General features: G+C 41.7%; 1 protein-coding gene across 2 annotated transcripts in view; it reads left to right on the forward strand.

Moving 5' to 3' along the window:
• The window catches only part of PKP1 (plakophilin 1), a 160,526-nt gene that overhangs the window by 115,230 nt on the left and 21,573 nt on the right, over positions 1-23,723 (forward strand). The window contains exons 4-10 of one of the 2 annotated variants that reach the window (XM_069238897.1): positions 1,691-1,714; positions 4,978-5,125; positions 6,399-6,606; positions 7,575-7,755; positions 9,963-10,077; positions 10,439-10,603; positions 11,789-11,965. In XM_069238897.1, coding sequence (XP_069094998.1) covers positions 1,691-1,714; positions 4,978-5,125; positions 6,399-6,606; positions 7,575-7,755; positions 9,963-10,077; positions 10,439-10,603; positions 11,789-11,965 — 1,018 coding nt within the window. The remainder of the gene's footprint in view (positions 1-1,690; positions 1,715-4,977; positions 5,126-6,398; positions 6,607-7,574; positions 7,756-9,962; positions 10,078-10,438; positions 10,604-11,788; positions 11,966-23,723) is intronic. The other variant, XM_069238896.1, reaches the window with a different exon arrangement.

Consider the following 23,723-nt stretch of genomic DNA (forward strand, 5'->3'; position numbering starts at 1 on the left):
TTGGTGAGTTTCGATGGAATTCAGACCCGAAATCGACAGCTTGTCTCAGTATTCAAAGCCTTCTGAAATATTTAAGAAAATCCATGAATAAAGCCAATACTGAGCGGACATTGGCCAGGGCGCTCTCTCTTCCAAACTGCTCTCATCAGAATATGACAATCTAACTCTGTTATCCAAATTCACAGTTATATCACTAATCCCTCACTTTGTGACCGGCCCTAACTCCTGCACTAACTTTCCATTTAAATAATTCTGTCTGTAACCCTGTTACTCAAATTCTTCTCTTGATACCAGAAAGGCCATAATTGTTGATGTGCACAAAGATCTATGAAGATACGCCTTTTTCATACAGGAGGGGCTCTTCAAGCAAATGCTTCCTATAGTTGCAAGCATGGGAAAACTGTCATAAAATATTTTCACCTATGCTTCAAGTTTGCACCTATCTTATTGCTCTTATATACTGCCAGTTGCAAACATAGCTCACTTATCCATTGTACACAGGTTGTGATGAACATTTTCAAAACAATAAGCAAATACAAGTTCCACATGGTTGTTACTACCAATAGACCTGATATAAACATCTCCTCGCCTCAGAGAGGTTACATGTTCAATTACCCAACAATTTTCCTGTTTTTATTTTACTCAACTCACACAATCTGTGGAGGTCTTTTCTCTCTGTATTCGCCTCTTATCCACTCTTTATCACTTTGCAGAGCCTGAATTAAATATAGCTTTTTGTAATTGTTATCAATGGCCATTTCACTATTCAGTGTATGCTCATCATTTTCAATTGTTTCTCTAATTTCAGTATCGCAGTTCTTAAACCCTCGTAATAAACTATCTGAGTTATGAAATAGAAAACAAAGAAATAAAAACCCAGTATAGTTAATTGAATTTCATTCAGTGACTACATTTTAGCAAAGTATTACTAGGCTATCCCACACAAAAAGGTCCTATTTGAACTTAAAATATTTGTTTTTTCATTTTGAAATTGAACGTGTGAGGCACTTTATGAGAATTGTGGGAATGTACGATGGTATGACTGTCCCTATTACCCAATGACTTTCAGTGGGGCTTTAGGTCTAAAAGGCTGGTAGATATTTGTTTTTTTTTCATAATATTATTATAATACACATCTTGAGCCATTAGACATTATGAATGTAATCATTGTGTGCAATCAATTCAAGACCCCCCAGCATTGGCTGAAAAGTGGCAACAATTTAGAAACATTTATTGTTGGTATTTCTAATTTCTTGGGTAAAGGGCTATTTAGACACCACTCTAGATATATATTGTTTGTCTGTTTTAATAAAATGTGTAGCATTCTAGAAAACACTTTTCACAGCTCCATTTCTGATTACGTACATCCAGTGACTTATTAGGACTTGCATGTCTTCTATCATTTTAACAAGGAGGGGCGATGATATGTAGTATGGCTTGACATTCAGTGTTAACAGCTGGATTATGGAAAGGCAAAAGTGCACAATAAGTTTAAGCTATTCCTCCTTGTATTGCCCAGGTATGAAATGTTTCCCTGGGTACTAAGCTCATACAGATTAGAAATTGCAATTATAGCACTTATGGAATATAGATACAAGAATATGTGCCAAAACAAACTTAACATGGCTGCTGTTTCCTCTTTCCTCTTCCCTGCGACCTATGTGGGCCCACATGGATATGATTTTTACAGGGAAGAGTGGGAGGACCTGGAATGGTAAGACATTCTTTTTTGTACTTAATTTCCTTATGATTTTAAAAGTACTTTTGTATTTGGAAGATGGACACCAATGTATTATCCCCGATCATCCCTAAAGAAACATTTGATTTTAGGTGTGCTTGTTTTTCTTGGTGTCCTATATGCCTTTTCTATGCCAAATACAAACATGCCAACTCTACTATAAATAATAAATGTCTAGTTGGAGCTTAACGTTATGCACTGAATGTGAGGTCATATATTCTGATAACACATGCATTTTAGAATATTGAGAGCAGGTGTTCTCATAATTCATAGAGTAAGGGATTGTCACTTTCATACATTAATATCGATCGATTAGCTATAGTCAAAGAATATATATTTAATGACATTCGTTTTTCTTTTTTTTCTTCAAAAATATTTCAATTGTGATGTGAATTGTGTAAAGAACCTGTGAGAAACATGAAACAAACACGTATTCACATTTAAGAAGACTAAACATTTAAGAGTCATGTGATATTTTCTTAATTTCACCCTCAAAATATATTTTTTAGAAAGTGTGATTGCATGATAAATTTGCGCCATTTTAGTTATGATATATTTGTTTGGGAAATATGAATGGTGCCTTTTATAGCAAATTCCTTTCATTTAATATTATTACCAGTTTCTATAAACCATAAAAATCATTGACAGATTATTTTATATTTATTTATTCAATTGGGCAGTTTTTTAAAGCCTGAAACAGGCCAAAGGAAGGATTTACTAATATTGTACAAGAATACATTAAAAAAGAAAAGCAAACATTTATAATAATATTTAGAAAAGTGGTAGTACGCGCGGACAATACATAGATTATTTGTGAAATGATGAGAGACAATGTTTACATTACGACGCTATCTTGTATGGTTAAAACATACATTTAGGCCCTCGTTAGGAAGAAAAGATAAATATAGGTCTACATTTTAAAAATCATTTTCATATTTTCTATTGATAGGTTTCCAACCCAAAACCAAGTAAACCTGCTTTTCATTCTGAATTTATAAATGTCAATAGGAACATAGCCAACCACAAATACGTTCGCTATTATTTGGCTTTGGTGATAGTGGTAGGCAAAATCGCATTTTTGTTTATAAACACAATTTGCGTACTGTTTGCAAAAATTATCTTTGTTATCCAAAATACATGTGTGAGGTTGTCTGCATGAAAATTGTGTGAGAGGTATGTTCCAGCATGAAGGGATCACCCACGCTGCCTACTCAGTGTTATTAGTATGAAGTACCTACATAAAAAACACAGTAGTTAAAATGTATGTGAGATTACACCTGGGCCTACTAATCAGTATATATGAGCCTAGGAAATATGAAATGGAATGTGGCCATTTTGTAAGATTCGTTCAAACATTTCCAACAGTCACAGTTTTGCAGTCTTACCCTATCCTGCTTCAAAGTAGGTATGTCATAACATAGAATCTTCTTTCGCAAGTGTATCTCAGTCAAGTGAGCATGTATCGCTTCGATAATCTCAGGTCCAATTTCTGTCTTCTAACACCTCAATGGCATGGCACAGAAAATAATCTTCCAACATGTCCTAGACACATTTATTTTTGACTAACCAACTTGGGGACTTTGTACTCATCAGTGAATAATCAAGCCCCTATAGAATAAGTGATTCAAATAACAATTCTGCTGTGTCTACTAGTACAACTGATAACCAATCCACCGTGGCTCAGAAATTATGTTCATTTACCTTCATTTAAGAAACCGCAGACAAAGTATTAATCAGCAGATATGGGCAATAGTATTCAGTGTCTAATTCTAGATCAACCCTATCTACCTTCCAACTTTCATTTCTAGCATTCTGTTGAACACCATTTCCTTGTTCTTTGTATTTATAGGTTCAAATTATTGCTCTTATAAATATCCTGGACACTTTTCAAGAAGCACAATAATGCTACCAGGGTATGACCTAATCACATAATGTTGCATGCATAGAACATAATAGGGGTATAGTAAAATAATTTCATCAACATTTTAACTATCCTTTTTTTGATGAAAAGGGACATACAATTTATCTTTATATAGCATTGACACATGATATAAGCGTTAATGTAGTCATTGAGAATGTCCTGAAATATATCTACATTTGGGATGGACTGATGAGATTCTCAGCAGTTGGGGTTAAATGCTTACTTACTTTTCTTGGTCTATGTCAGTGATCTGTTGTAGTCCACTAAACAAATTGATGAAAAAGTTATGTTGACAGTCCATATAGAAATATATATACCTAATTGAGAAGACCTTAAAATGATGCTATTCAAATGTGTTCTGGACATCCTAATGTTCAATTTATCCGTATGGTGTGTATACAATATTAAGCACTATATATAATTCTCATTTTCTTGATATATTTGTATAGCACATTCCATGTGTTTGATTAATGTATTGTTTATGCAAGTGTTATTTTACCATCTTTCATGTAATTAGCGTACCATTCAATGAATAGTACACATGTGGAATGGCAACTAAAATCTTATACATAATCCTTTACCACTGGCAATGGCTCAGAACCATATGTTGAGCAGTTATTTCCAATTATGATGAAAATTGTTTAAAGACTTCATGAATTTGTATCCTTAAACAGAAAATAGTCTAAGCCTAGTAACAGTTACTTGTCTATAAGTACCTCTACAAGTTCTTATTTCCCCATGCTTTGTCCATACTGGTTAAATTGGTGACAGTTATTTTCTATTGCCTTTGTTCACTTGATGTAATAATGCATGCACCTGCTAATATGTTAAATATGTTTTTAACTTGCAATTTCTGGAAATAATGTTTACATAGTACTGTCACTCATTCATATTAAATTGAATTTGCTTGGATCCTCTTCATTTACTTATAAGTTTTTGGAAGACTTTGTTCATCAACTAAAAGGTTAAATTGAATGATATATGTGTAGTATTTTGAAGGATGTCACTGTCACTTGAGGTGCTGGGAAAGCCAAGTACAAGTCAGTTGGGGAACATCTATAATGGCAATGGAGTCATTCCCTTCCTGTAGTATAGAGTAGTGACGAATAAAGGCAGCACTTAGAGAGGGTCTTTAGAAACAGCTTCATAATTAATAAAATATTATAGAGAGGAAGTAAAATGCTGCAATCTTTTGGTAAATAGAGCAATCATTAGTGCATGCCTGTTTTGTGGTCATATGCGAGAGCCTGAAAGACTCAAAATTTTCATTGATTATTCTGCCTTAATTCTTACAGTCTTGTTTTACTTTTTGGTTTAGGATGGACACCAGAGACGAATATGAAGGTTCTGCAATGACTATAGAAAAGGCTGTCCAATTATTGTGCTCTGGGGATGAGAAGTCTCAGACTTCAGGTGCTCACTTCATCCAACACACTTGCTTCCAAGATGAGAATGCCAAAAACCAGGTAATCGCCCTAGAGATTGATATGATATCAGGATTGTGATGTCACATCCAATTTACTACCACATATAAATTGTTGCTACAACCACACCAGTCTCACATTCACAGTGATCCAGGCGCCACGGTACATCCACATCCATAGTCATCCAACATCTCAAATACAGTTGATATCAGTGCCTGCTACCATATCCACACCCCCTCCACATAAGTGCTGCACCAATAAATTAGATTGCACCTTACTTCCCAAGATACAGAATTCTTTCTTAGAACAGCTTAGTTGGCTGTCTTCTATGCTGGACCTTGCTTAGGTGTCTATGAATCTCCACCACAGGATCAGTATCATGGGGCAATCTTATATGCTTCTGAAACTCATCTGCATATGGCTATAGCCCAATTTCTATATCTTGAAATATGGGAAATAAATAAATAAGGTAGGGGTTGAAAGAAGGAGGATACATTAAAAAACCTTGGGAGCTTTTAATGATTATTGAGTCAACTCTTGCAACCATGTCATGTCTTTCAAGGAGAATAGGATAGGCTAAAATATGAAAATGGTGAATAAACCTGGTGTCACCAACAGGGAGCCAGTCTGCCCATATGCAAATGCAAATGCATCATCGCAGAAACCCATTAGGGAACTTTTATTCCTGTGTTCTGGTGTGAAGTCCAATATGAGAAGTAATAGATAGCTGTTGAGCTGTGTAGCAACACTTTTTCCTCATATTATATCAAATGTCAACAAGTAAGTGAAAGGCATAAAACTAGAAATTACAGCGCTACTCAGTTTAGTCTTATTCAGGAGAGGGTTGATCAGGCCTGTTTTCATGTGCTCTGGGATGATGCCCTCACTAAAAGAGATGATGATAACCTGGCAATCGAGTAGGGCATTGCTTTGCTTACCCTCCTCCTTTATGTCTAAAAAAAAACATTCTCTTCCCCTGCCTGTCCAGCCTCTTCACTTGATGCCTGAGTGCAGCACTGTAAAACCCCATCCGAGGTCGGCAGTATGTTAGGGACACACTTTTATCCTAATAAATGACAGCTCAGGTAGTTTTCTGCATGCTTGCCAGCTCACAACATAATAAATGGGCAATAATGGATGCAATCCCCTGACCTATCAGTTCTACAGATGGAGAGTAACAAGTGACTTTCTATGAACTCATCATGTCTGCTTATCCATCTTCAGAATTTGTGAACCTCTTAAAAGGTAATTCATAGAACTGTACAGCACGTGACATACAGTGTCATCTTAACTCTGACCACCTTAACTCTTTCAGGTGTATCATTTAAATGGTATCGAGAAGCTGATTGCCCTGCTACCAAGCTCAAACCTGAATGTCCAGCAAGCTGCGGCTGGAGCCCTCAGGAACATGGTCTTCAAGAACAATACAAACAAGATTGAAACAAGTCGGAAGGGAGGAATTAGGGAATCTGTGAGCCTGCTCCAGAGATCATCGAATGCTGAAACACAGAAGCAGCTTACAGGTACATGAATGTGTGTGATGAATATCAGATGGATGAGACAGTCATTTGGGGGGTAATAAGAAGAGACCATCATAACGTCTATTTGATTAGGCCCCCACAAGGGTTTGCACTCAGAACCGCGCCTGCCATAGGCCTGTCTTAAGCAAAGGTGGCTACTGTAAGAGACATTTTGTCGATCTTCCACACACTTCAGTGATGCTCACCTCCTACAATCAAAACCAAGCACAGTACAGTATAAAGTTTTTATCACATCCCTATGCCTGACTTCAAGATTCATCAATGAACCATGCCCCCTCCCACAAACATGCATGTGCCCTCTCCTTTTGCAATTTAGCTCTCCTTCTTTCTTTTAATCTGAGCCCCAAATCTCTGCACTGAGGATTTACCTGGTTGCCTCAAGGTTAAGTTCTTTAGTTCTCCTTGACTTGAAGCAGTGGAACCCATTGTCCTTGATTCACAATTATTGCCATGCATGCCTACATTTAAAAATCCTCAGACACCATGTCCTCTGTTAACAAAAAATCCTCACGATCCTGAGAAAATTTCAACTAACGTTTATGTTGATGTCTTTGTAATTTAAAGGGATGGTTTCATCCAAGATTTGCTGTGTGAACAAATTGCATGGTGAAAGGCAAAGCACCATATCTACCTTTGTATCCGTTCCCTAACGTTCAGCCAATTAGGGGTGCCTATATAGAGTGCTTACAAGGGATGGCTTTTTAAAGTTTCTCTAAGAGTACATTCTGTCCATCGGTAAGCCCAGCTGAAACTAAGAATGCTATCTTTAGATACCTGAGACAGCAGTAGCTCATATCGTGACCTGATTATGTTTTCTATTTAGGTTGCTCTCAATTCTTGTAGCAAACGTGGCGCACCTTTCATTTTGGTATACATGCAAAGAGTGCAGGTGTAATATTGTACTAAAGAGGGAATCACCACATTATGTTCCTTTCTAATCCATTTTACAGGGCTGCTCTGGAACTTGTCTTCCACTGATGAACTGAAAGGGGAGTTAATAAGAGAAGCCCTTCCTGTTTTAACAAACTGTGTCATTATTCCTTACTCTGGATGGTCAGATGGCTACCACAGCAGCAGTCAGAGAAGCGAAATTGACCCTGAGGTTTTCTTCAATGCCACTGGTTGTTTAAGGTGAGATGGTGATTAGATGCACTCAAAGTGCATCATAGATGGTAGAAAAATAAAAATGCCCCTAAAGGTGGAGCTAGGTTGGTGATACAAATTAGGTCAACTCAGACACTAACTGCTTGCAAGATCATGCATCTAGAAGTTTAGGACCTGAATGTCACAACATCATGAAATACAATTATGAGCAAATATCAATTCCATCTTAAAAACTACCATGCTATTGCCAAGGTACGTATATAGTGAAATAAAGATTTACTATTCAAAGTCCACATCTTCTCAACTTGATACCATGTCAGTTGAAACTGTGGAACCAATACTTTGGAAGGTCGATATTAAAACTCATTATTGCAGCACACAACGGGCTGGGTTATCCCATAGGCAAAGAGCGAGAATCTACAATGAGTCCCAATCTTGGTTGAAAATTACATCATTTAATGGTAGTAGATTTAGGGGTAGGTGTGATGACACTGGTATTATCAGCAATGTGCCATAGTTATGGCATTAAGGAAGTAATGAGCACCCAAAAAGTCATGACTTATCTAGCCTAATGATTTTCACACCTAACTTGTGCACTTAACATTACTGCCAGAATCTGTCCGACTAAGTTTGCAAAATGGATATGAAGAAAATCCAAACACTGAATATTTCCATAAGATGCAGAGGAAAGGATTTATCTTCAAGAAACTATGTTTTCCTGGTGATAATAACAAGAAACGTAGTTTAAAATGTTGTTGCTCATATGTGTGGTAGTTTTTCTTACGAATTTTCCGTTGTGTGGACAATCCACATAAATAAATGTGGGGCAAAAGGAGTACTCTTGGAAATCGTTGTCTTGACATCATTTGCATGAGTATTGTTAAGGGTTTTTGCAAATACCCAACAGTCGAAATTTTAGTAGGACATCTGTTGTTGTTGATTCTGCTCCTCGTGAAGCCACTCAACAAAGTACATGCCGAATTTTGAGTCAGTAGAACATATAATCTGGGTAATGAGCTGAATGATGCCTTTTAAGTATGTGGAGATTCTAAGCAGTGGTAATGTAAGTTTGATCTGCAGCCAATTGTCTACATGAGATGTGAGTTAATGAGATGTGACATTATCATAGACTATGCCACCACTAGTCATTCTTGAACTAGTTACTTCATCAACATATGTATTCTCAGGAGTGCTTTTATGAAGAACTCATCAGGTTAGAAATGCCCCATCGCCCGGTCCCACCTGCCAGGAGGGATATCACTTTTCTGTGGTTGACCAGCTTTTGCTCAATCTCTCATTAAAGGAGCCAAAAACAATTCAATGTCACATTACATTGTTAATAATAATGATTCCCTTAATTAAATACTGTCATAGTGCTATTTGCTTACCAGGTGTTTTTAATTTCCAAAAGCACTATCCATGTAAGCCTTATGGCCTCATTAGGAGTTGGGTGGTCGGACCACCCGAACGTCAATATGGTAGTGGGAAGGTGGCCACCCTACAGCCCTATTACGATGCTTCCTCTGGGCTGGCCGGCAGAAACAGTGGGCTCCCTAAGGCGAGACCAATGCTGTCGCAAAGACGATGCCCCCAGCACTCACAAAATGTGACTGTCTGCCACAGCATCCAGTGCACTTTCCGACGGTGCTGACAGAGGGGCACCCGCATTCCCCATGACATGGTCGTGGGCTGTGCAGGGGCTGCCCTTGGCCCCAACTCTGCCTTCCCATTAGCCTTTTCATGGTGGGGAACCCGCCATAAAAAGGCTGGTGGAAATTAAAGTCGTGATCAGCACAGTGATGCCGTACTCGGCACTGCCGTTGCTGACCATGACTTCCACCGCCACCAACATGTCAGAATCTTTGATGTGGCAGTCAGACTGCTAAGGTTGTGGTGGTCTGACTGCCTCCGAGAGTACGGTGGTCCATGGACCACCATACTCATAATCTTCCCCTTAAACACAAACTCTACAATCAAAATTGTTAAAAACTGTATTTTAATATATCAAATGTAAGACAACCAGACACATCTGGCATTTTTCTATATTTTTCAACCATAAATTTGTAATACAGACCTCCTTTCTCAAATCTCATCAACTTTGATTCTCTTATCTTTTCTCTTCTATTCCTCTAATCTCAATGTGTTAAAATCCAGTCAACCCCTTTCCTCAACTACTTAATTTATCAATCATTCATGCCTCATTTCTTCTATTCTTCCAAATCTCTGACTTTCAGGAATTTGAGCTCTGCTGATGCTGGGCGCCAGACTATGCGAAACTGCCCTGGACTTGTCGACTCCATCATGCATTACGTTCAGAAATGTGTGAATTCCAACAATCCTGATGACAAGGTACAGTATGCCGAAAGCAATTTTTTTATCTTCTGGAACTGGGGGTTGGTTCCATGCAGGGTCAGAGATGCTATGATCCACTTTTATTGTTCCTTCTGGGGTTGGGGATCAATATCATTCAGTTTGGGAACCATTGTATAAACCCTGGTTTATTCACTTCCATGGCATCATTGGGCCATTCTCTGCCAAGAGGACAGCCCAAACAAGGAAACTGTGTGATTACGTGAGAAGTAGCCTGTTATATAAATTACCTCCTCCCCATCTTGCCCTGCAAGTCAAAGTGCAGCACTCCTATTCCCATCCCAAAAGAACAGTGCAGTCATATTCTAACCAATACTCCTTCACTTTTGGTGTTTTCTAGTCGGTTGAGAATTGTGCCTGCATTCTGCACAACCTGTCCTACCACCTGGACTCTGAGGTGCCGAACAAATACACTCAGCTGGCAGAGCAACACAACTACCAAGCCAGAAACGAGGCAGACAAGACTTCCCTCGGATGTTTCAGTAACAAGAGTGACAAAGTGCAGGTGAGAGGCCGAGTTATTGTTAATTTAATAAATAAATAAATAAACCTAACAGGAGATTAAAAGTGCTAACATGTAATACATTGAGGATGAGAAAATTCAGGTTGTGTACTGGAAGATCCAATCGTATGCTGATGTTTACGTCTTCTGTTCCTGTGCTTTCCATTAATTGAAACGACGCACGGTTACATTAACTCATGTCATTCACATTAAAACACAAAAAAGAAAGCAATCATATCCTATGTCAGGTGTGAATGGCTCTGTTTTTTCTTGCTTGCTTTACAGAGACAATTGCAGCGTGTTCATCGTGTTTGTTTCACTTGCTCCACAAAGTTTACCATAACAAACTCCTACAGTATGTATTTTTATTGAAAAACAAAAAAGTCAATGGGCCTGACTCGCTGGGAGTATATTCAAGCACATGCATGTCATTTGTGTTTTTTCCTATTCAGGTCGGACAGGCTTTTCCTGATCTTCCCAAACAAATGAAATGCACCTGGGAAGGACTATCATAAATAGAGCAGAACTGATAACATACTTCTCTGGCCGACAGTCCAGGAAAGGACAGGCTTTTGGTCAAAGGCTTCCGACAACAGAGCTAGCTGAAGCTCCACTCCTGAAATCCTGGTGCTTTTCTGATATAAATGGGTCATTTAAACACCAAATGTGACAGATAGAGCATTGTCACATTTTGTCAGATGCCTACCAACTGTCCATTTCTAAATGATTCCTTAATGTTCTGGTTGCAAAGGGTCGAAGGTCTAGGTAGCCTAGTAGGGTTGTTCTGAATGTACTGGTAAATGCTTGGCTTGAAATTGGCTGGATTATTACTTTCTAGTATAGATATTATGGACATGCAATTCGTTGTTCTGCTTTTAAATTATATTTGTTGTGCAGAATAGTTTATTAACTTTGTTTAGTTTGTTGCACTGTATTTTCGTCCTTTTCATAGTGTGCTTGTTACAGACGATCAACCAATATAAAAAAATCCAAAAGTACTACGCTGTTGATAGGTAAACATTTCCCAGTCATTGGGTTTGTGCTGATCAGATTTGAATTGACTTGTATGAGGAGCTGTTAATTTTTCTACCTTACGTATGTGTCTCTTTCGCTACGCGGGCTGAATGTCACCTGTTATGTCTCTGTTGTATCAACCCAGAATCTGAACATCCTGGTCTTTCTAAACAGAATAACAACTTTGAGTTGCCCCTGCCCGAAGAAGATAGCAACCCAAGGGGTGCCAACATGCTCTTCCACTCTAACGCCATCCGCACGTACCTGGCCCTGCTGGGGCAGAGCAAGAAGGATTCCACCTTGGAGGCCTGTGCAGGTGCCCTGCAGAATCTCACCGCCAGCAAAGGCATGGTAAGTGTGAAGACACAGTTCACCAATGGCCACGGTGTGTGGGAAAGCTGTGAGCATATCTGTGTCTTACTTGAAAAACTAGACAACTTACTCTTTCAGGTGGTCTGGTGCTGACTTTCGTGTTCTTCTATCATAATCCTCTCCCAGTCTTTCTGAAAAGCTCTCATTGTGCAAGACATTAAAACAGCAGCAGGGCCTGGGGGCAACCAGTCAATGGCAATGTTCTATGTTTGAGATGGGGCTTAGCCTGATGTCTTCAAGCTGGGTGTTGCTTTACATACATGTTACAGCAGGAAGTGTTTTCTAGCTACAGCGTCTATATCGGCTGGGATTGAGATGTTCCCTGCTATAGTAACCTCGTTGTTTTCTGTAATTGTAACTGTGTCGTGAGCCACATCTCCATCTGGTTCTAAATGTTATAATGCATCATCTCTAATAGATGAGGCAGGCTTCGTTGTTGTATTTGCTTGTATTCTTAGTCTTCTGCATTACGTACTTGCCATCCGAAACCAGGTGTGAAACTGTCTCCAACTAGTTATGGCATAATCTGCATTTGTCTACATTTTACTTCATTTTACTTCATTTTCGTAGCAGACAGTCAGTCAGTTTTTGCACAAGTCACTTTCTTTGGTGGCCAGCCTCTTGTCTATCGGTTGCAGTGCATGAAGTACCTTTCTTATTCAGTCTGGACAAAATGGGATTTCTTTGAAGAATTCCTCGTATTTTACAATGTATGTGTTCACATTTAATTTCTAGTTTCCATTGGTTCAGTTTCTTGTTTAGTTGCTTTATCTCTTTTCCGATTCTCTCGAATCTTGTTCTCCTTTGATTGAATGTCTGTCTGTTTTGCTTTCCATGTGTGCTAGGTTAGTGATGGAGGCAGAACTGGGCCTGTGTACTTCTGTTTATATGGATATTTTTAACGTTGTTTGGTATGTCTGAAGACATATTAGTGTGTTCTTGGAGATGTATTACTTTTTAATGAGGTCCAGGCTTCATGCTGTTCTTTGAATGTATAAAACCTGTGTTTTATAAAGTTACTGATGGGCATGCTGCCATTTTCCTGTTTTTGCCCCATTTTGATTATTTCTGCTTCTGGACAATCTGTGATTCAGAAGCAATATGATAACTAAATAAGGAAAAGAACACTAGTGTGTCACTTAAACTTTCTCTTGTGGTACTAAGGACATTTTCATAACAAGTTTTACTCTTCTGCAGTTTTCTTTGAAGCTTCACTTTACACCTAGTGACATACAAAAGCAGAACATTCCACACAGTGGCAATTCTATATGAGATTGTGTGAATATGTAAAGACATAGCATTTAAACCAGAGGGAACAAGTTTCCACAGAGTTCAAATGTAAAACAGTGATAAAGGCACAATTTATGTGCTGATTGCCTCCACAAGGATCAACATAAAGTCTTAGAGCGGATTTTAGGGGTTTGAAGGTATTTCTAGCTTCAATTTGTCACGATTCACCCTGGGCTTACCGTCTGTATCGGAGAGGGATGGTGTGCGGCCCTGGTTCCTGCAAGTCCTGCTCTGACCGAGGTAAGAGCGACCCCTTCCGGTAGCCACGGTGCTGTTGACAATAGTACGCCACCACATTCCGTGCCCTCCAGAAGGAGTCCCAGAGGAAAAACCCCAAGGGGAAAAAACTTCCAACAGGAACTCCCTGGAAAAGAAGGAGGACACAAGGAATTAGCACTCAGGAGCCTGGAAATACTGGAAAGCCGAAGAAAAAACAGGAGCAACTGGTGTCCAAGCGAAGACCAGCCGGAGCGTGACCACCACAGCAGAAGTGTTGCAACGCAATGAGAAGAAGAAATGATTCCCCTTATATACCCCTAGACAGGAAGTGATAGACAGGAAGAAGTAATACCACCATTTTGGATTGGGAAGGGGCTATAGCAATAGATAGGAAAAGACACCATAGTGAAAAAGGGAACAGATGCATGCAGGGAAAAGGGAGGTGCAAGGTGTGCTGGGAAGGAGAAGGCATGGCTCCAGGAATCATGAAGGAGGAAAGGAAAGCCCTGAAACGGGGCACCCGGTAAGTGTGAAGCTAGGGGGGCGCAGACACCCCATGACAACATCTGCGTTGTGCGGTGTGTGCGGCGAGGTCCGACGCCCAATCCTGGGCCTCAGGCCTCACCGCATCAGGAGAACAGCGCGCGGCTGGAGAAAAGGGACGCCGCGGGCCCCGCAACCCCTAAAACGGGCCGCGGCTTCACCCGCGGCCCGGCCGGGAGACGCCGTGGGCCGCTGCGGCATGACACAATTAGCAGCTAGTGAAGCGCTGAATGGGAATCGTACCTCAACGCCAGATCCCAGAGGATCCATCTCCCACCGTTCATCTCAGAGCCCAAGAAGATCATATGTGAAGTCCCCCAAGGATCGTCCCTCAGCCCGACCCTCTTCAACACCTACATGATCCCCCTGGCTGTCAATGTCAGATCACACGGATTAAGCATCATCTCCTATGCTGACAACACACATCTCATCCTCTCACTGTCTAAAGATCCCACCACCACAAAAGCTAACTTCCACAGATGAAGGACAACTGTCTCAAACTCAACAACAAAAAAACAGAAATCCTCATCTTTGGGAACAACACCTCACCATGGACTAACACATGGTGGCTAACAGAGCTCCGCACAGCTCCCTCCCCAACACACCACGGCCAGCAACCTCAGCATTATCCTGGATAGAAAGCTATCCATGAAGAAACAAGTGAACGCAGTCTCATCTGCTTGCTTTCTCACCCTCTGCATGCTATTATATTCTATTCTGTGATATTTGCAGAGTGCATGGCTAGCCGTAGGCCTCCCAGTGCTAAGCAGTCAACAGTACAGTGAAGAACACAGAACAGAGGATTATAAGTTAAACAGCCAGGCTTTCCGAGCCTTGCAAAAGCGACCTTCATTAGTTATATGCCTCAATTCCAAAGGAAGATCTGCAGGTGGCTCCAAGTAATCACCAGAAGGACCATCACACAGGCCCTCATCACCAGCAGACTGCATTATGGAAATACGCTCTATGTAGGAATCACTGCATTGCTCCTGAAGAGACACCAGATGATACATAACTCAGCTGCAAGACTCATACTCGACCTCCCGAGAAGGACTCACATCACAGCCCCATCTCACAAAACTACACTGGCTCCTGATTCAGAAGTGATGCCAGTTAAAAATGCTGAGTCGCGCCTACAAGGCCCTGCACAACAAAGGACCAGCATACATCAACAAACACCTGACCTTCCACCAACCGACTACACACCTCCAATTGGCTTCCCTCTCCCTCGAAGGCACACCATAGGTCTGTCAAGCCAACAGTGGAGGACTCTCCTTCTTGCACCTGGCAGCCAAGACGTGGAACAACCTCCCTCTGCACCTCAGGACAGCACTATCACTCCAGCAATTCAGAAGATAACTAAAGACTTGGATGATCGAATAATCATACCTCCACACAGCAACAGACACTTCCAGTGACTCAAGACCTTCACAGGTGATTTGATATGCTCTATAAATGTTTGATTGAATCTGCTCCTTCTTCACTTTTTTCTATTGTGGAACGTGGCATTTTGCAGCATCAGCCCAACCTCTTAATTTCTTGAATCCCCAGGCCTCTGGCTGGGGGGGCCTGGTGCTCACAGATCACATTTTTATGATTTCTTTGATGTGGCCTTATACTTTTATTTCCCTGTGTAACATCTCCAGACTACTTGGTCTCATTTATCTGTTTATATTATTTGTTATTTGTAACTATTTTAATTGCCAGTTTGTTTGTTTTGCCCTCTTTTTTCCTGACTTCTGTCTAGTGCAGGACTGAGACAGGTTTCTTTGACCTCTTTCTTCCTCCACTTAGCTTCTGCTACTTAATGGTGCTGCAGTGTAGAGGTGCAATGGACGCATACAGCCTGTCTTCTCCTATCCATTCCCAGCAGTGCCACAAGGCCCACTAGTCGGCCTCTCTGACCCTAGAACAAATTATGTTAAACTGCTACTTTCTTGGCCCTGCAAACAGTATTGATAAACACTACTGTTCCATCTTGAAATGCTTCTCCTGGAGTGGGGTACTAAAATGAGCCTCAATGGAAATCTTTCAAAATGTTTTCTTCCCAGCTCCTCGTATTAATCACCCTAAAGGTAAGCTCATGTATCACACATTCGGAGGGTAAAAGCACTTTTTAATCCATGCTCTAATCTCTAATGAACCATTGGAGCTACTACTTTTAACTGACACCTGGTTCACGGCTGACACTAACTCTACTTATTGAAGACTTAGCTTCTCAAAGCTATAAGATGTGGGCCACCCTAATGAGAAGTAAACGGGTTAGTCTAATTTGCCACAATTCTGAGCATTGCTATTTACCCAAGCTCTTCTTTTCAAGAATGAGATGCCTTGCTCTGTGCACTGAAGATTAAAAACAACTACAAGATAAGCTGTATCCAAATTTATAGACAAACCCCTGGAACACCAGTGGGCTCCTTTCACTCACTTGAAGAATTCATTATTCATGCCATGTCAGTTTTCCCAGAGGTGTTGGTGCTAGGAGATGTTAATGCCATGGCAAAATGATGGTTCCCCTTACATCATTCACCTTAACGTTTTGTCTACACTGGGCCTCACCCAGATAGTGACTGGACCCTTCCAAAGAGCATGCCATACAACTGACCTTCTCTTTACCTTTTGTAGTAGGATCACCTTCCTTTCTTCTAGACCCTTACTTAATAAAATTTGACAACATTTGTAAAAATCCAACTACTTTAAGTCCTCAGAAAGTTACTCAATTGAAACTGACATAATATGTCCAGTAATCCTCTCTCAAACCTTTTCTGCCAGTCAATAATCAGATCCCATGAGTACCTTTGATGTAAATAACATGCTAGATAATGTTACCAATACCCTTGATAGAAACCTGGATCAAATTGCGCTGATAGAAGCAAAAAGTAATTAAAACTAAATTCACATCTAATCGTTGGTTCACAGATAAACTAAAAGAAGATAACCTAACCGTAGAAAGGATAGAAACGGCCTGCCACAAAAATTATAATTCCAAGTGAAAAATGATCTTCCTTAGACAGATGTGCATCTATAACCACCTCGTTAGGAAAGCTAAAAGAATGTTTCATTCCAAAAAATCCTCTCTGCTAAAAACAGCTTTCAAGAACCATGTAAAATCACCAACTCCTTCTCCTTCTCTAAGCCTATAGGAAGTAGCTATTATTCTATTTCTACACATAATTTTGTGAATAATTTAGCCACTTACTTCCAAGTCAAAATCAGTACAATTAGACAAGGCCTCAACCAAACACGGGTCATGAATAACGCTGATAATGGTATTACAGAGACCCCCTTCTCAGATGAAACCACTATCCTAAATCTCCCCCCCCCCGCTATTTCAAAGGAAAGGTACTTTAACCTTGTTAGCACCAATAAACTGTCCAGCTTTTCTCTAAACATTTGCCCATCCTCTCAATTTAAAATCTAAGGTCCCTCTGCCTCTCTTCATTTTAATGTGTATGTTCAAGCTCTTGCTAAACCAGGCAAATGTCCATGCGAAGGTTTATTTGTATGCCAATGATACCCTTATTTTCATCAAATAGGATGATGAGGAATACAGTCCGTGCCTCGGTTTACCTTTCATCCTTTGATTTGATTAATCAAAACTACCTGAAACTAATCTCTTCCAAGTCAGAACTCTTACTTTTCACTAGCAAGCTTCATTGTGAGAACAATTCCCTTTGGCTAAGTCGTCTTGATGTTTGTTCAAATTTGGTGTCTAAAGTCAGTTTTTCTGGGCTCCATTTTGAACTCTGCACTTAATCTGGACTGTCAGATCAGTAAGCCTACTCCAACCTATGTCTGTCAACCTAGGAGCATTGCAATGCAGCTTTTTCGTTATCTGTTTTAGTGAGTGCATTTGTGCACTCATGTCCAGACTATATTAATGGCACTTATGCTGCTTACTGTCTAAATCTATTGATTTTCTTCGAAAAATCAAAAATTACTTAGTAAGGCCAATTTTCAATCTCGAAAAGTTCGACTGGTCTCCAGTCACATTTATCCGATTCACTGCTTACGAGTAATAAAGAAAAATCATTTTAAAATTTGATGTATAATGTATACAATTTACTATAGCATAGCTCACAAATTCCTACAAATTAAAGTTTAAAATATATGCTGTTGGTTACCTCAAATTCTTGAACAAAGCTGCGTTAGAAGTTCCCCATTTCAGTTACAAGAAATTGAGTTACAGAGTATTTAGTAGGCCTGAGCGAACTTTTTTCATGCCAGACACAACATTACACCATTTCACCACTTTGTGTGTTTACACACGATTTGCTGTAAAAATGTATAGTGAAATACATCATTTGTGTTATAAATTAGCCACAAATGCAATAGAGCAAGAAAACACAAGTGGCAGTTGTTTGTGGCACATTTGTTTAAATGTGTCTTGGACCGTATAATGATGTGAAGACTCATTTTGTGCTAAAATGTGGTGCAAAACAATGGATTTGCGTTTCGTGCAATTTTTCCGAAATTTCACGTGATGATGTGAAGCAAATTATGACACTTTTACACACTCGGAGTATTTAGGATACTGGGTGCAGTCTTTTAGAACCTGATTTCCTTTGATATTTGATTCTAGTCCAAACCTCATTGAAAAAGTTTAGGGAGACTTTATTGACCTGGATCTACCCTCTAATCATTTAATGCCTGATCCTTCCTGGTGCAGACCCTGTGCTCTGCTTTTTATCGCCAATAGAGTACCCTGAAGTGGTAGCTGTGCTTTTCAAAAACTCAAAAATAAATAAACAAATAAATAGTGGAGTATAGAGTGGGGTACCAGCAAACCGGAGTCCAATCTGTTAGATTACATCAAGACTAGTTTGGATTGATGACCCACGTGTCCTGACTCATTGTAGATTAACTTAAAATATAGACTGTGAGATATGCCTGTTCTTAGTACTGCTTTGCCACCACCTAGGTTCATCGTATAAAAGTACCACTATATGCATAAATACATGTGATGTGTAATCCTCTTAAAAAGTACAGATTTAAATTATTGTGGTGGACACAAATGTAAGTAGTGGTATTTGCCCAAAAGGAATGTTTTATATGTTTTATTAAAAGACCTGGATATGGTAGAAACGTTTAAAACATCTGAGGTTAGAAATGGAGATACATTTGACGCTATCAATTATATTAAGGTTTTATTTCGTTTGAATGCACTCCCTGTGCTGCATCTGGAAGCAGAAGTCTTATAGGGGCAGAGACTGCTTTAGTCAGACAGAGGGTCAAAGGACACCGATGAATGGAAAGTTAGCACAGAGAAAAGCTGCATTCACAAGTTCTGAATCAATAGAAAGGGTGTGTCGGGGCAGAACGACAAAGAGGACAACATGTATAGCCACACTAATTAGGTGTTAGTCACACCCTTGTGAGTACAGCCTCATTAATTGGGTGTTAGTTGCACTTTTTAGGTCAGTCTCATTGCAACCTCCCCATGAAGCAAAACTGTCCTCATTTGAGGAATGAACCACGCCTTTGTGTGTACTTCTGTCTCACAGGGTGCAGGTTTTACACCTTTTTTGTACACCCTCTTCCACTGGGAGCACGTCTTGTGCCTTAGAATAGAGCCTCACTCATTGAGGGAGCATCACTTCTTAAAAACAGTCTCAGTCTGTTTCTGAGTCTTGCTTCTTAGAGTGCTGCCTCACTCGTGTGAGGTGAGTTTGTTACTCTGGAGCGCATACTCCCCACCCTATGTTTTGGTGTGAAGTCTTTCACTGGGTGCAAGTCTCAAGCGATGGAACATTTCCTCACTCCTTTGTTTGACACACACTTCTTGTAGCACAATAGCAATGACTAAGTGTGAGAGTTACAATTTAGACCACAGTCTCACTCATTGGGTTTCAGCCTCATGTACTGATTTACAGTCTCATTATGCCTCAATCTCGAACATTTCTAGTGGCCCCATTGTCTTTTTTGAAGTCATGCACTTAGGATTTTGGTCCAAACACTCTCAACTCGGTTTTGAGGACCTTGCTGAGGCGCTGCGTATGGGCCTACCTCTGGAATGCAAAAGAACCAAGCCGCTGAAGAGCCCGAGGTATAATTCCAAGAGGTGAGGCTTCTGCTGAAAACCACATGTACGACCATCTTCTACTGGCACCCTGGCCCCTGGTTACAAAGAGACTGTGGTCGGAAGAATTAAAAGTGTGTATTGGATTCGTGGCACGGCGCGAGGGACCAAATCCTGCAAAACAAAACACAACAGTCAGTGAATCCTCACAGAGCATGTGCTTTGGGGAAATGCAGGACTGAGGCGGGACAATCTGTGCACAGGGGCGACAGAGATGAAGGGGGAAGGGTTCGAATACCCAAGAAGCAATCGCCGACCCTACCGTGCCAGACAGGAAAGGACAAGTGAAGACTACGCACTGGGTGTGGGTATGTAGAGAACTTGTGGACAGGAAGCCAGGTGAGAGTTCCGAAAAAGAAACCCTGCTGATCACTGATGCAACATACTTTAGCACCTCAAGAAATAACGAAAAAATAGGAAGGCAGACAACGATGCGGAGAGGAATATTGTCCATGTCAGGAGAAAAGGAAAGCGCCTGGAAGCCAAGGGATCCAGGAGTCAGAAGTGGCAGCATGGCCACAGTGCATCCAGCAGCCTGGCGGCCAGTAAATGGGGGAGCATGAAACATTCTGTAAGACACGAGGCAGAATAGCACATGGATTTAGAGCCAGATGTTCTCGTCTCACCTCCGTATCCATTCACATCTGCTCCAGTCTTCACCTCCTCCCAAACGTTAGTACGAGTAGTGAAATGAATTTCAGATGCGCGTAAAGCTTGTGTTATGTTATTTGTGACTCCATGTGTACTTTTCAGTGTTGAATACAAGTTTGAAATGCTACTTCCATAGCTTTTAGTTGTGTAAGGGAAGCTTGAACCATTGCTGCCCATGCTGTACCTGTGCTGTGTGTGTTTGTGTGAGGGTGAAGCCTGTGTAAAGAAGAGTTGCACTGTTGTGGCAAATGTAAGCCATCTGTGTTTATGAAGATAGCTGCGCCATCACTGGCTATACTGCACGTTCTCTGTGGTCCTATGTGCAGGGATGCTACTCGGTGGTCATTTATCCTATATAGGAGAAAAGCGTGCACTGCTTCTGCCCATCAACCACCTGCTCTCCTTCCGAGGAAGCTCACACTTCAGTTGCTCACGCTGCTCATACTCTGTGTGCAAAGTAAGATTGCAGTAGTATTGCCCATAATGCAACTGGTCAGCACTGAACGGACACCCGCAGCTCTGCTGTCCGCTCTGCACCTAGGTGTCTGGGAGACTCTTCACTGTTGCTAGTCAGAGAACACCGTAGGATTCCACGGTTCCTGGCCATGTTGCAACTGCCCTGGGTCAGAGTTCAGATTTCCCGCTCGTTTCCCTCATCTGCTTCCAAATGAAGCTTGCACTACTGTGGCACGTACTTCACTGCTTCTGCATGCATGATGGGAGCGCCTGCATGGGTGCTGATATTGCAGTTTATGATGGTCTTTTTGTGAGAGGAAATGTTCTACTCCATTTTATTTTGCATTTGTTATCATTATGTGACGAAAGCTGACACTACTTTGTTTCTCTCTGCACGAGTTATGTTTAAAAAAGATTAGAAGTTCTATAGGTACCTATTGTGTTTCTGGAGGAACCTGGTGCTGCCTCGCACTGCACCTGTGGTGCTTGTGAAGGAACCTGCTACTGCCTCGCTCTGCACCTGTTGCATTTGTGAAGCAACCTCGTGCTGCCTCGCTCTGCACCTGTTGAGTTTGTGTAGGAACCTGGTGCTGCCTCGTCCTGCATTCATGGTGTTTGTGAAGGAACCAGGTGTTGCCTTTTCCAGCCCCTGTTGTGTTTGTGAAGGAACCTGGTGCTGCCTCGCCCTGCACCTACGGTGTTTGTGAAGGAACCTGGTGCTGCCTCGCCCTGCACACACGGTGTTTGTGAAGGAACCTGGTGCTACTTCGTCCTGCACCTGTTCTGTTTGTGTAGAAACCTGGTGTTGCCTTGTACAGCCCCTGTTCTGTTTGTGTAGGAACCTAGTGCTGCCTCGCCCCCTGCACTCATGGTGTTTGTGAAGGAACCTGGTGCAGACTCACCCTGCACCTTTTGTTTGTTGTGAAGGGACCTGGTGCAACCTCGCCCTGCACCCTTGGTGTTTGTGAAGGAACGTCGTGCTATCACACCCTGCACCTGAGGTGTTTGTGAAGGACCCTGGTGCGGCTTCACCCTGCGCCAGAGCTGGCTGACACAAATTAAAAGTGGTGGGGCAGGTGGAGGAGGTATAGGGGGGGAGTGCATGGGGGATTAATTATTTTAAAAAAAAACACTTACCTGGTGCTGCCGGCCGCCTCGCGCTCCTCTGCTTCCTTGTCCCAGCAGTCCCTGGGACAGCATCAGATACTCTCTGTGCAATCCCCTCTTTGTTCTCATGCTATTACCAAGCATGAGAGCAGCACAAGATTGACCAAAGCAGGCTGGTTTACCGCTCGCTCAGACACAGGGAGTCTGTACTGTTTTTCCAACCTGGCTGTGCAATACAGCTTGGTTGGAGAAACCTAACTGCGCATGTCTGTTTGGTTGGCCTGGAACAGCTGGCCAAACCAACTTGCACACTTAAGTGCACACCACTGCTCCACTCCTCCTCCCCCCCTACTCCCATGGTCCGGCCCGCACTGCACATGGTGGCTCAGCCAGCAGCAGAAAAAGAAAACTTTGTTTTATTTTTCAGCTGCTGGCTCTGAGATAATGGGGCGACGCTGCTCCGTTATTGCGGAGAAGCCGCCGCTGCCTCATCCTGCACCCATGGTGTTTGTGAAGGAACCTGGTGTTGCCTCACCCTGCACCCATGGTGTTTGTGAAGGAACCTGGTGTTGCCTCTCCCTGCACCCACGGTGTTTGTGAAGGAACCTGGTGCTGCCTCACCCTACACCCATGGTGTTTGTGAAGGAACCTGGTGTTGCCTTGCTCTGCACCCATAGTGTCTGTGAAGAAACCGGGTGTTGCCTCACCCTGCACCTGTTCTGTTTGTGTAGGAACCTGCTGTTGCCTCACCCTGCACCCATGGTGTTTGTGAAGGAACCTGGTGTTGCCTAGCCCTGCACACATAGTGTTTGTGAAGGAGCCTGGTGCTGCCTTGCCTTGCACCCACGGTGTTTGTGAAGGAACCTGGTGCTACATTGTTCTGCACCCATGGTGTTTGTGAAGGAACCTAGTGTTGCCTCACCCTGCACCTTTTCTGTTTGTGTAGGAACCTGGTGTTGCCTTGCTCTGCACCCATAGGTGCATATTTATACTTTCTGGTGCAAAACTGCACTAATTCAGTTTTGCACTAAAAAGTTTAGTACCGGCTTGCACCATTCCTGAGCACCAGCTGGGCACCATATTTAGCCGGTGCAAAGGGTGGGCTAGCGTAAACAAAAATGATATTAGCCGGGTGGGGCTGGCGGTATGGGAGAAGGGGGTTTTGCACCAAAAAATGACGTTAGGCTGGTTAGAGTAAAAAAAAATGACGCTAACCAGCCTAGCCTCATTTTCTGATGCAAAACGATCCATACCACATGACTCCAGTCTTAGAAAAGACAGGAGTCATGCCCACCACCCCAATGGCCAGCACAGGGGACCAGTGTACTCTGGGCATGGCCACTGTGCCATGCAGGGGGCCCCAAGTTGGGCCCCCGATGGCACTTTAATTAA

The sequence above is a fragment of the Pleurodeles waltl genome, chromosome 6, assembly GCF_031143425.1.
Source record: "Pleurodeles waltl isolate 20211129_DDA chromosome 6, aPleWal1.hap1.20221129, whole genome shotgun sequence".
Lineage (NCBI taxonomy): Eukaryota > Metazoa > Chordata > Amphibia > Caudata > Salamandridae > Pleurodeles > Pleurodeles waltl.